Here is a 14,116-nt window from a genome sequence, read left to right as displayed (position 1 = left end):
CGCCAATGGTGTTAAATGTCTGACCTTGACTTTTGTTTATGCTCATTGCAAAACACACCTTCACAGGAAATTGGAGTCTCCGGAATTTAAATGGAAGTTCTGAGTCCGATGGAACTAAGGGGATCCTTGGCAGTAGAACGGTTTCGCCTTTGTAGGGACCACAGGAAATGGTGGCCTCAAGTACATTGGTGTGCAATCTGGTGATAACACATTTGGTTCCGTTTGTTGTTTTTGGCGGTTCCAAGGATCGAAGAATCATGATTGGCGATCCAATTTTGAGATTTAAAATGTGTGGAGGCATTCCAGATATCTCCAAAGAGTTTTAAAACTCCACAGGGTAGTGAACAGCTTCATATTCATTAGTAGCCGAATCAACTGACTTGTATTGCTTTGTGTCTCCTGGAAATTCATCCATTATTGAATTGTTCAAATGATTCACATTGCTGTTTAATGGCGAAATAATAGCCCTCTCAGCAAGCCAATCCGGTGATTTTCCATTGTTTTGCAGGTCTGGGTACACTTTGTCTTTCAGTTGCTTCTGATTACCGACACATTTACCAAGCGCAGTTGGAATCTTAATTGTGTCAGGTGAAGAAGTGATAGGAAACTGACCATTACCGATTTGGAGAAGCAATTTTGAGAAGTCTGCTGCAGCTGTGTTATCAGAGATATAGGTTCTCATATTAGTAGTCAGTCTCTTCACTATAACGTGCCTCCAGAGATAGGATTGTTTCAAACTTGCATTGACAATGTTAGCCCTTGTGCCATTTTTAACCACTGGGAGGATTTGACGGAAATCACCGCAAAATAAGGTTGGAATGCCACCCATGGGATTCTTGTTTCCTGTGATGTCTTGCAGTGTTCGGTCAATTGCTTCATAAGCACTCTTGTGCGTCATTGGGGCTTCGTCTACAATGATTGCAGAGGTGTCTCTAATTACATTTGCCAAGGCTGAGTTACCAGTAATTTTGCAACCTGGCTGATCCATTCGATGAGTATCCAAGGGTACTTTAAAAGTGCTGTGAAGAGTGCGGCCACCTTGTAGTAGAGTAGCAGCAATGCCACTGGATGCTGTTGCAAGCACAATCTTTCTCATGGATCTAATCTTTGCAAGGATCAAATTGATTACAAAAGTCTTGCCCGTACCACCTGGAGCATCAAGAAACATCATGTTTTTGTTCATTTCACCTTGTGCTTCCAACATTGCCATGAATGAATTGTAAACTTCTCTTTGAGAATCGGTCAGTTTTTCTTGCATATTTTCTGCTTGTAGGGAAAGTTCTTCAAGATTATAAGTAACTTCACGTTGATACTCTCTCGCGAGTCTTTCATCTCTCCCTTGCGTTGGTGCAGGTAATCCATAGCTTGCCAATGGTTGACCGCACATAAGGAGAACTTTTTCTTCAATTAGACAAAGAGTTTTATTGTAGATGTCCTCATTAAAATCTGCTTCTGGATTGTTAACTTCTTGCCTGTATCTGTGAAGAATGTCTTCAGATATTACATCACGAAAAGCCATCCAGATCTCAAGAGGATTTCTTGGCTCACAGGCTGTTAAAATTATCACAAATAGGCTTCGCAAATTTGAAGGTGATTGAGTGGCACTTGCCTCTCCTACTGCTTGATGCAAGTGATGGTCATTTTCTAGAAGGCCTCGAGCAAGGCACGCTGCTCTGTATGTTTCAAACACCTGACCATTGTATGCTCGCAAATCTTGAAATGAAGTTGGACCAGCAACCTCATTGAGCAACAGGCGTAAGAAATAACACTCCCCTGCTTTTGGACTAATCGTGTAGATTCTCCCAATGCATGGTGCCTTCCATACATCATCATTTTCAGTACCTTCAACTTGTACCCCACGCATTCTTCTCATCCATTTCTTTGTTGATTTGTTCCAAGTGTAAAACTCAGGGACTTCTACGTATTTGAGACCCCTTGCAAAGTCATCCTCATGGCAGAGTTGAAAAAATGCTGTCAAAGTTGTGGCAGGCGGTGGACCTTGGGCTCGTTCCAGAGCAGTATCAGCTGAGAACATGACACGCTGCCCATTTTCAAAATGAACAGAAAGTTGTACAATTGGGGGGAAATGTTCATGGATGGGATGTTCCAATATCCTCCAGGCCGCCTCTGAACTGCCGACATACCTTGCATTCTGGAACTGCTGGATCTCATCCGCAATGTGACTTTGTACTTGGCCTTGTTGGTTAGCTGCTCCATCAGTTCTTTGTAGTTCAAACACTGCTTGATCACATCCTTTATTCACGTATTTGAGGACATATTTGATGCTTTGGATCGAGCTGCAAATTTCTACGTTAATGTGAGCATTGAACTGCTGAAGGAGGACCTTGTTGTACGGAACAATCCACTGGTTTGTTATTTCTTGATTAACATACCGACCATTTCTCTTCATCCTTATTGTACCAGTCTGGCCTCCATCTTCTGGTTTTCTTCGCCTGTACTTGGGGTAAGAGTCTTGGCCTTGCTCGGTACACTGAAGAAATTCTTTTGGGTATTTTTTGGAACATTTGTTGTCAATCATACATGGACAATTTGGATTAAATGGTCCACAAGGTCCATGCACCATATGTGCCATCACTTTAGCATGAAGATCAGGATCTTCCTCTTTGTCAGGGATCTCTGCAGATATGCAGAGATCCATTTTTTCTGGTAGAAGTTTGTCCTCTGGGGCCTGCAAGGCGAGGATGTGTGCATGCGGCAGTCCTCTTTTTTGATATTCAATACTGTAAAGGAAAGCCCTCAACCTGCCAAATCCTCCCTTTTTAATAAATTCAAGTAACTTTTTTAGCTTCTGCCTGAAAACCCTGGCAACAATATCTGGACGATCCTGAGGGTCTTGCCCTTGAAGACAATTTTCTGTAATTTCTGTCCACTTTGGATTTGTTGTGAACGTGATGAAGAGGTTGGCTCGGCCCATTCGCCGAACATATGCCATGGCATCACTTTGACGCTCAAACATGTATCGAGGGCCTCCTGTATAAGTTGCCGGAAGTACAACTCGTTGACCAAACTGTTCTGGATTCCCATCCTCCCTAAGAATTGAATCTCTCAAGTTGCTATAATTGTCAGCTCTCAGGGTCTGTTGCTCACGCCTCAGGAACTGTAAACGTTCTGTTTCAATCTTGCAGTACACATCCACCAGCCATTGTTGAAATAGCCTTCGGTACCAGAGAAAATAGTTTCCAGGCCGAGTCATTAAATGGTACGAATAAAATTGCTGTTGGGTAACTTTTCGCCCATTGGATGCCTTCATGTAGATGTTGTAAGATGGAGAACCATAGGGGTACATTAACGGGTACATTAAAGTATCGTAGAGGGGATGTAGTTCGGAGATCCATTTTAATGTATCATTTCTAAAACGCAAGACAATATCCCGGTTAGCTGTTGGTTCATTCTCCATTAATATTCCAATCTCATACGTTGTTGTTGGAGCATTGAATCGCCGTGGATGCTCTTCTTGCGGCCTTCGGTCTTCCCTTATAACAACTTTATGTTCTACCAAGTGTTCTTCTTCAATCCTCTCCTTTGTTGTTTTCAGCTGACAAATGAAGCTGTTGTTCTCATGTAAAAATTCAGTCAGACTTTGGAGAATGTCTCTATTGAGTCTACTGTCACGTCCCCGATTATGTAGTTCCTCTTCCAGACTATCCAAGAAGTAGACTTGAATAAACTTTGCTGTTTCATCTTCAGGTGGTAAAAGACTCCCAATCTGGTGGCAAACCTGGCCTCGAATTCTAAAAGAAGGATTCCACCCATGTACTGCCGCAATTTTGTGACCAAATGATGTCATTGCAAAACAATTGTTATAACTGCGTAGATTTTGCAGAAAATCTTTAGAGATGGGACCATTGCCGGAGAGCAAATCTTGAAGCAACTGAGGCAGTGGTGGAAAGCTATCAAGCACAACTTTGCCAGAAGAACAACAACAACCAGGGGTTTCTCCTTTAAATTTTACAGCTGAGCAATGTTGACATACTTTGTCCATTTTTCCTATATCAGCTGTAGTGAGAGAGTCATTTTTGTTGTAGAGCAATCCTTTTCTATTGCAGTGTTCTATTTCATGGTGTCTCAAAGCAGTCATTCGTTGTCTAGCTGCCTCGTTTTCTGTCAATTGCTGGGGCAAAGTCATACTCTCTCTCCATGCAGCCTCTCGTTGTTGCCCTTGGTATAGGCGAAAGCTTCGTTGGGTTTCTGATTCATTCTGATGTCGTTGAGCCACTCTCAACTGACCTTGTGTACGTCTACTTACCTCATATAATTCATTCGATCGTAATATTGCTTCTCTTTCCAGTGCATATCTTTGCCTTTCTTGAATTTCATCTTGTGATGAATTTAACCGCCTTACAGCATGTCTAGTTCTGTCAGCTTCACGTTGGGTTTCTCTTTCCAAATCTGACAGTCTTGCTCTCCTTTCTCTTTGACGTATCCTGTTAAGTTCTAGACGTCTTTCTCTATCTGAATTGTTTTCATTGGAGCGAATTGCAGCAACTCTTAGTCTATTAGCTTCCAATCTTTCCATTCTTTCTTCCTCACTTTCGTTTCTACTTCGTTTGGGTGGCATAATTTCGGTTTTAAACGGAATTGTTTAACGATATTAATGATTGTAAATTAATTAAGCGTAAAGGAAATGTATACTAACTGAAATGGACGAACTATAAATAATATTTCTGAATAGTACAATTATAAACAATCATATTGTACCTATTTACTATGCCTCCCCACGGGACAGAGTTAGACACCAGGGTCGTTTTTTAACGTGGAGAAAAGGTACAAAAATAAAAATTGTCTCAGTCGTGAAGGATTTCTCCTCCACCGAAAGAGAACAAGAAATAGAAGTGCAGCATCTGAAGAACAGATGCTACACTTTGATCTTGACCAATTATATTGTAGCAAAAATGAATAAAAGCGACCCACTTGTGACTCATTACTTCCGGGTGTAAACGTCACAGTCTAAAAGTAATAATTAAAAAAAAAAAAGTAGATGTAAAATAAATGTAATACCAACTTAGGTTAACTAATATATGTAAACAATACAATTAAAACAGTTCTATTAAAACAAATAATTACTAAGATCTAGGTAATTGTTAGTCTCATTGTTATGGTTTTAAAGAAAAAAATGTGTAAAAAAAATCTGCTTTTGTGAGTACGTGTATTTCTTTTAAATTACATAACCTTTTTATTTTATTATTTATATCTCTTTTAAATTTATATATTTTGTTAGTAAACTGGAAGAAATTCTGTTGAATAAAACCTTGTTCGTGTTCTTTACGTTAAACTCATTTTTATAAAAGGTTCATCCGGTTTAAAGAAAGCACTAAGTTTAAATAAGACTGGAAATAACTAATTCAATATATAAATAGAAAAATGAAATAAATATAAGCTTTAAGTCTTAAGATAGTAATAATCAAAATGTAATAAATTATTTGTAGTTCAAATCTATGATAAGGCAGGCTTTCGAAATAGGCTCGACCAGAAAGATTAAATTGGAACGAAATTATAATCTCCGTGCCATTTTCAAAACAACCCCACAAAAGTAACTGTATCCTGCAGTTGGTTAAATGACAACGTTGGTTGTAAGAAAAATGTAAAAGAAAATGCGCTTATCTGTTTATTTTGACATTTAATTAAAAAAAAATTGGCTATAACTGGAAGAGAGCGTTATGTTTTGGGGGTTGTTTAAAAAATAGAATGGAAATAAAGTTAGTTCCGTTTTAATTGTCTTTAATTGCGGCAAGCGAAAGCGCTAACAAAATCGAAAAATCACTGTTCACATTCGAAATGTTAACTTTTACAGGTTTGCTGACAAGGCTGGGGGTGTTTATTTAGAAAGCCATACTTAACATGGGGAGGTTGGGATGTTTAATACAATTATTTTACTAAATTGATTTTTTTCATTTAAAAATAAAATTATTTCTTTTTTAATAAAGTTTTATTTTAAAATATTTGTTTTTGTTTATTTATATAAAATTACGATAGTTGAATTGTATTCTTTCAATTATATTGGCAAGTAAAATATAAAAGATTAAAACGGAACGAAATTGAAATTTCCATTACATTTTCAATACAATCCCAAAACATAAAGCTTCTCGCCAATGAATTGTTTTGATAATATAGGTAAAGTGAAATAAATCGAATATAAAATTAAATGAAAATATATTAAATAATTAAATGTTAAATAGATTTTGTAAATAGTACAGTTGAAATGATTAGAATATTTCCAATATGTAATAAGGTCGAGGTAATTAGTTAAAGAGATTTAATATAATGTGATATGCAAATGAGCGTAAGTCATTCGATATGGGGGTGGTTTGTAGAATAGTATATAAAGAAATTAGGCATAGATTCTTATGTCTCCTATAACAGAAACATCCTAAAATGGGTTCTAATGTTTCTCTATCAGGAGAGATCTACCCTCTTACCTCCTTTATATTTCGTTGATGATGGAGAGCTGTACACACAGACAGAAACACACGAACCCTATTACTTTATAAAAATATAGAAGGTCGAGGTAATTAGTTAAAGAGATTTAATATAATGTGATATGCAAATGAGCGTAAGTCATTCGATATGGGGGTGGTTTGTAGAATAGTATATAAAGAAATTAGGCATAGATTCTTATGTCTCCTATAACAGAAACATCCTAAAATGGGTTCTAATGTTTCTCTATCAGGAGAGATCTACCCTCTTACCTCCTTTATATTTCGTTGATGATGGAGAGCTGTACACACAGACAGAAACACACGAACCCTATTACTTTATAAAAATATAGATAGATTATCTACCCGCCCAATGTTTAACAGATATTATTATTATTATTATTATTATTATTATTAATAATAGTAGTAGTAGTAGTAGTAGTAGTAGTAGCAGTAACCCCAAAAAGCACATACACGTACGCACGCGCTAAATGATTGTGAAAGCTCAAGGAAGATGGAAAGACTGAGGAGGGAAAGCGCCAACCAGACTTATACCGGAATGGTGTAGAGGGTACTGGAACATTAACGGGGCTCATTACCAATCAAATTCCCCCAAAAGATCAACAGTTGTTGCCAGCGGTGAATTAATAGTAAACGCCTCTTCTGATGAGGCAAAGTGGTTTGAGAACAGTTATTGAAAAAGATGGATAATTCTAGAAATCTGGTATATCTTTCCCGCATGGGCGGTTGCCATTTTGTGTATTGTGTTATTGTATATAGCACACGTGTATAAAAAAAGAGAGAAGAAGAGATAAATAGTAAAAGGGACAGTTTGATTTGTATAGATGCACATTTATTTTCAGATAAACAGTTTGGCGAAGACTTACATTGTGTTGTGTATTTCTGAGAGTCTATGTGACTGCTATCAGAAAAGCATCATTCTAACACGGTATTAGAGTTTGTAAAAACATGCAAGTGGGTAGCCAGTCGGGCTATATCCAGCGTTTTCAGTGTAATTCAAGAAAGAAACTAAGGTTTTATTATAATTTTTGCATGGGGATGGAAAGAAATTACAAACTCTCGTGTTAGTAGAGTTCGTTCTTTAACGTTTGCAGAATTAAACTAAGAGGGATAACTTGGGTATAAATACAAGGAAGATGATTTAGATAATTCTGACTCAACATTGGTATCGAATGTTCGTTATATCAATCTAATCACCTAATCATTAATAAATTAATATTAAATTGTTTTATACCAAACAATCTAGTCAGGTCTTAAAATGTATTAATTTATCATTTTTCCTCCTTCTTTTGCAGCTTATCCGCCATGCCCGAGCTTCGCAGTACAGCGTGGTAAATACCCAGATATTGCTTCTGGTTGCAAGAAATACTTTGAATGTTACTTGGGAAAAATCACAGTTCATGATTGCCCGGAAGGATTGATTTTCGACACCTGGACTCATGCTTGCAACCTTCCAGTTAATGCTTTCTGTGGCTTCGTTCCAGCATAGATGAAAACAGACGATATTTTAACATTGGAAAAGCAACGGTTATAACAAACAACTTCCTCACTGTTTGGGAATATATGTAATAAAATGATATTTATTTTACTGTTTCTACTTTCTTTTTTTTTTTTTTTTTTTTGTAATCATCCTTCGGATTCGTTCAAAATCGAATTTGTTAGTATCTCCATAAACTTGGTGATCCCGACATGACAATATTTTACATTTTTTTTTCTTTTGTATGCCTTTGAAACAGATTTTTCCTTTTAATTTAATATCCGTTTTAATATGTAATTCTTTGGTGTAGCTTATGTTTTTAATTGGTTAATAAATATTTTAGAGGTCTGTTTTTATATAGTTATTTTTGGATGAAAAAATGTTATATTCATATATTACTGACTAGTTCTATCAGATAAAATGTTGTTTATCGTTATTGCTATTATAACATTTAATATATACTAACAAAGTTATCCAGTGTTATCCAGGTATTATATAAACGTTATACGGAAAATACTCAGAAATAAAGAATAAGAAAAACATGTGTTCACAGAAGAGGTAATTTACAAAGGTTGAAAACAAAAGAATGCTGGTTCTGAGAATAGGTGTCTTAAGTAAAAGTAATTCAGAGAAAGTATATAAGGCAATAAAGGTTTTGGTGAATACAAAAGACTTCAGTGTGAGTTTTGAGTAGCAATGACCAAGATCTTTCTGATTCTCTCTCTTCTTGATCTTGAGAACGTGGTACAACGGGGAAAAGCATGGGTGGTTAATTTTAATGCATCGAAAACCAAGCTTCTCCTTTCATCATAATCGCTCTGACCCCCCCCCTCCTATTACAACTCAATTGAAATTAATGGTTCTCGTCTTGAGGAAGGTTCATGCCTTGACAAGTTTCTCGAACTGACCTTAGTGTCTGATATGAAATAGAACACATACATCAGATCTGTTGCCAAGATCGCTGGAAATATGGTTGGATCACTCTACCGTCCCAGAGACAGGTACGCCCTAAAGTGGAGTACTGTTTCCACATCTGGGCAGCAGCTGCTCGGCGTGCCCTATTCAGCTTTGATAGAGTTCAAAACCGGCTTTGAAATCTAGTAGGTGACGCCCTTTTCTCTTCCCTGCGTCTCTTCTTTTTCCCGCAGAAGATACATTGCAAGCCTGTCTCTGTTCTACTGTTATTTTCATGGAAAGTGTTCGACTGAACTCCAATCTATGGTCCCCCTTTGCCAAATTTTCACAAAAACACTCGATTATCTACAACTACAATCAACAATTTCTCCCACTCGCTATCTGTGACTAAATCTAAACGCAAATTCCATGAACAAACCTTCTTTCCCAAAACTGCTCGCCTGTGAAACACCGTTCCGCTAGCCTGCTTCCCGGTTGAATGCAACATAGTAGCCTTCAAGTCCAATGTAAACAAGTTCTTGTTGAGCCGTTTCCATAAATAATCAAATTTTAGCCACATCATTAACGATTACTACACTACCACCTTACATTAATTAACCCTTATCCTCAAGTGACCTTCGAGCCTTAATAAGTGATGACTCTCAAGTAAAAAAAAAAAAAAAAAAAGAGTAGCGCCGCTAAGGATGGCCAAACATGAGGTGTGCACTCTCTACAAAAAATAAACTCGAATATAAGGAACACAATCGGAAGAAGTCAGCTGAGATAACGAAGAAGGTTTCGTCGATAATTAAGTGCTATGAAATATTCACAGGGCAGAAACAACCTTGACTAAGTTTTTCCTTACTCGACTTAATATGATTTCGCCAATGTTCGTTTTATATACGCTCAAGACTCTTTAGAGTGGATCGCAAATGTGTAAAGAACATAAAGACTTTACTTTAAAAGAATACTATACTCTTCTCGCACTTTCTAAGAGAAGGAAAGGTATATGCCAATAAATAAGCTTTTTTAATGACTTGCTGACGGTGAATAGCAGAAATGGTAAGCATGTAAGTCTAAAATGTTTTATCTGTTCTCTAATGATTAAGAAACATTGTAATGTAATGTAATGTAATGTTTCTTTTTATTTATTTATTTATTTTTAATTAAACAGTGCTTAAGTAAAAATGATAGAAAATATAAAGGAAAAACTGGTCTATCGTGCGTGTCGTTTCGGTTATTTGGAAAATTTATGAATGAAAGTTGAATGTTAGCCAAGGAGAAAACTGGCAAAATGATTAGCTACCAGTTTATAAAAAAGTTATAAAATCTGTTACAGGATGATTTGAGTGACAGTAAGAGTAGGTCTACATTAGGGGGGTAATTTCTGGAATATCATTAGGGTGAGTGCATTGCGCGTGCATGGCTTGGAATTCCGTTGTCGTTTATCGTTCCAATAAGCAATGTAACACACAATAAAATCGCATATAGATGTATTTGTTTATAACGACGTGCAGAATAGTTTAATATGTGTTATTTATTTCACTTGCACTTGGTTCATCGGGTATGCTTGCTATGTACTTTTTAAAGTTCTTTTTCATAAGCCCAGTTGCTCCTATGATGACTGGTATAATTGAAACGTCTTTTAATTTCCAATTTCGTTTCATATCATACATACGTGCAGAATAGTTTAATATGCGTTATTTAAAGTTACAAGTAACAGTTGGAATTGTTTTCCTCATTTCGTTTTGTATTTGTTCGGACTGTGGATCAAATTGATCAAGGGTTCAAAACGATATTTTTAGGTCCTGAAAAGAAAAACATAATTTACTTTTTAAAGTGGTGAGAATATAACTTAAAATCAATATTATTGGGATCCATGCAATACAGTTAACAGCCGAGAAATCGAAGTCAAATAAAATATGGAACAAATAAATTTTCTAATCAACCTGTAGAATTTAAAGTGTGGAAATTGACTGTAAAATTTATTATCTCTGAATTTGTTATCGCTACTGTTACTTAGCCAGACATGAGTAAATTAAAAATGGCGGTTGATTTTGTTTGAAGATGGTCACTAATCTCTGGATTAAAAAATAGTATTTAAAAAACAAAAACGCATACCATAGTATTAATCCTAAGTTCGAGGTAGTGCTAGTCGGACTTAGGGTTAGTGGTAAAGTGTGTCATTTAAAAATTATTTTTTAAGGAATGAAACACCATAGCCAACACATTGGTCACCCACATTGACTTTTACTGTTTACGAAAGACGGATATAGACGATACATTGTATAGAAAACAGCAATTAATACAGTTTCAGAATTTTAAAACTATGCAAGTCGGTAAGAAATATTTATTTTTTGCATTTAATAGGAGTCATTTGGTGTATATTTTGCTTGTTTTATATTATTGCTCTGTTAAGTATACTACATGAATGTCATGTTATTAATATGAAAATTATATTACCGTTATTTACGGAATAAATATAACCGAAAATTTATTTAAAAAGAAAAACTGTAAAATGAGGTATACAATTTCTAGGTAAGTGTATTGCTTTATTAGAAACAATTGTAAAATAATGATTCACTCGTGTTGTTAACAACGCAGAAGAGGGCGGGAAGCAGGGAGAGGGGCAGTGAAGGTTAAGGTTATGATGAGCAAACAATTAAAACCGAGGACAGATTGAGTCGCTTATGAAATACAAAAACAAAATGATAGGATGTGGTCACTGAAGTGAAATCGATGACTAAACATTTTTAGCTTCTGAATGTCGGCAGTATGAAGTGGCCAGGTTTAAAACCTGTGGAATTGTGTAAACCTGGTATGTTCGGCCTTTAGTTGCGACCATTGCAGTCGGGAGAATGCAGAACGTGCCTTGTATATTCTTATGTGAGAGATTCGGTAAATGTTTATAGCTGACGGATTTGCAATCACCAGAAGCAGGAGTGAATTCTCGCGGCTGGAGATTTTGAACACACTTCTTTCCGGGCTTGTCCAATCAGAAGCCAGCTCTCAGTCACGTGACAGAGTTTATAAAATGTTAAACCGGCAACAGACTCTCTCTCTCTCTCTCTCTCTCTCTCTCTCTCTCTCTCTCTCTCTCTCTCTCTCTCTCTCTCTCTCTCTCTCTCTCTCTCTCTCTCTTTCCGGCTCTTGCTGAAAGTACACCTCTCCGTTGGAGCGCGACTTTGCCTCTTCAACGATTAACCCATTTCCTTATGCTTACTGGCGAAGATAACCAATAAAACCGTTTTTAAATGTTAGAATGAGATTTCTTTTCTTCATTTCTGCACGTTATTAAAAACTAAGGAAAATTGGGATAACAGGGTTGGACTTCCTCAAGTAAGTAAGAATTAACCTAGTGATACATGTTCTTTAAATTGTAGTATCATTTATTTATTAGTACCCTATTATTTTATTTTGGCATAACACTTAATGTTTTAACCTGAAATGCGTTTGGATTTATACTAATTTCGAGATGATACGTAAGTAGGTAATAATGTTCTTACACGAAATGCGTAGATAATAATTTCTAACCTGAAATGCGTTGCCTTAAAAGACCTATACAAGAATATTATGGTTTTATTAATTTCAACATCACACTTAAGTAGGTAATACTGTTTTCACTTGAAATGCGTTGAAATTTATACTAATTTCGACATAATACGTAAGTAGGTAATAATGTTCTTAACTGAAATGCTTTAGAGTAGAAGATCTACACAATAACCCTGGTGTTAATGGTGATCTGCATTGAACAAACACTGGCTGGTGATAACTTGTCTATCTTAAACAATTGTCGGCATTCTTCGATAGGGGTGTCTGAGGCAATTAACAAAAATAAAAAAAATAACTGCTTCTTAAAGCTTAAGAGAGTGAATCTCCTAGAATTGTACAAGATTAAAGTCACGTCTCAGCCAAACAGAGAAAAAAAAATCTTCACAATGGCTTACTCTGTTGGTTTGGGTTAAATAAAACCAGATCATGTTTTTACGTTGTGTTTATTTTATCTGCGCTTTTATTGATGAAAATTCTATTTCAAACTTAAGCGCAAGCGCCCGACCAACTGAAGAAGATTGGATGCATCTAAGATAACATACTGCTGTTCAATTTGCGCGCTTAACGGTGAAAATATTGTGGTCATGTTTAAAAATCGCTACCAGGGAAGAACGCAAGAAAAATATGTTTAGGAGTTAAAAGTACTTTTATGTTATTGTTTCCGTTAAAGATTATTAATTTATATTATTATTAACAACTTTTGGTAAACAATGAATCATTTCGAGTTCAAATTCTAGTTTCGTTTTTACATAAACACAACATCAGGCCAAATTTGGTGTCCATTTTTGTTTTCCATACAGACTTTTAACGTAGACACTTTTCATCGTGTTTTTCTCAATTGCATGGCACTTAATGGAAATAATTCCTCATTTAATAAAATATAGCAAAAACAATATAAAACTATTTTCAAGGTCCGAACAGGGTTTTTTTCTTTCTTTCTTGCATGGGCGCGATCTATAAAGTTTACCCATGTTATTTCAAACGGAATAATGACGGACAGATTTATCAAGCCTCTTAAAAAGATGCGTGGACGGTTTGAAGCCGAAGGGTAGGCGGTTCCGGTTACGCAGCAACCGTTGGCTGTAAAAAAAAAAAAGAACGAACCAAAAGAACTGGGTGTTTCATAGATAGATTTTACCGGAAATTAACAGAAAAGAAATAATTGGTTGACTCAGACTCACGAGGATAAAAAGAAACCAAGAATATCTACCCGGATCAGAAGGTCAAGTTCTGAACTTATTCAATATATTGTTCAGAAATGAGTTTCCAAGGGCGAGTCTTGTCATCCACTTTTTTTCTTTTTTTTTTTTTTTTTTTTTCACATCTTGCTTTGTTATCGACATTCAATGTTTACGCTATTTTGTTCTCGATTTTCAATAGACATGGTGTTTCAGCATTCAGAAAATAAATATTTCGTTTTTGTTTTGTTTTCTTCTTCTTCTTTTAAAGCATGAAGTGCAATTTAGCACTCCTTTCTTATCAAGAAAGGGGATATTAAATACCTACATTGATGCGTTGTCAGGTAGAACTAACTCTATAAGCGTGTTAGAATAATGAAAGAAAGTGGCGTACGTGTTAGATAGCACCATGTTGTTGACAATCGTCACGTGGTTCCATCTGAATAATCAAGGCACACACACCACACAAACACACACACACACACACACACACTTCAACCATGTAACGATAGTGGCAGAGATAGAAAGAGAGAGAGAGAGAGAGAGAGAGATGGGGGGAA

General features: G+C 36.2%; 1 protein-coding gene across 1 annotated transcript in view; it reads left to right on the top strand.

The window, feature by feature from the left end:
* LOC145249375 (uncharacterized) overlaps nucleotides 1-8,048 on the top strand; it is a 48,418-nt gene extending 40,370 nt beyond the window's left edge. Inside the window, exon 3 of the mRNA XM_080110954.1 lies at nucleotides 7,751-8,048. Coding sequence (XP_079967080.1) covers nucleotides 7,751-7,944 — 194 coding nt within the window. The 3' untranslated portion in view covers nucleotides 7,945-8,048. The remainder of the gene's footprint in view (nucleotides 1-7,750) is intronic.
* The last annotated feature ends 6,068 nt before the right edge of the window (nucleotides 8,049-14,116 follow it).

This window comes from Euprymna scolopes, chromosome 1 (genome assembly GCF_053919585.1).
Source record: "Euprymna scolopes isolate OS-2025 chromosome 1, ASM5391958v1, whole genome shotgun sequence".
Classification (NCBI taxonomy): Eukaryota; Metazoa; Mollusca; class Cephalopoda; order Sepiida; family Sepiolidae; genus Euprymna; species Euprymna scolopes.
Note: the sequence above shows the minus strand (reverse complement) of the source record. Positions and strands in the feature narration are given on the sequence as shown.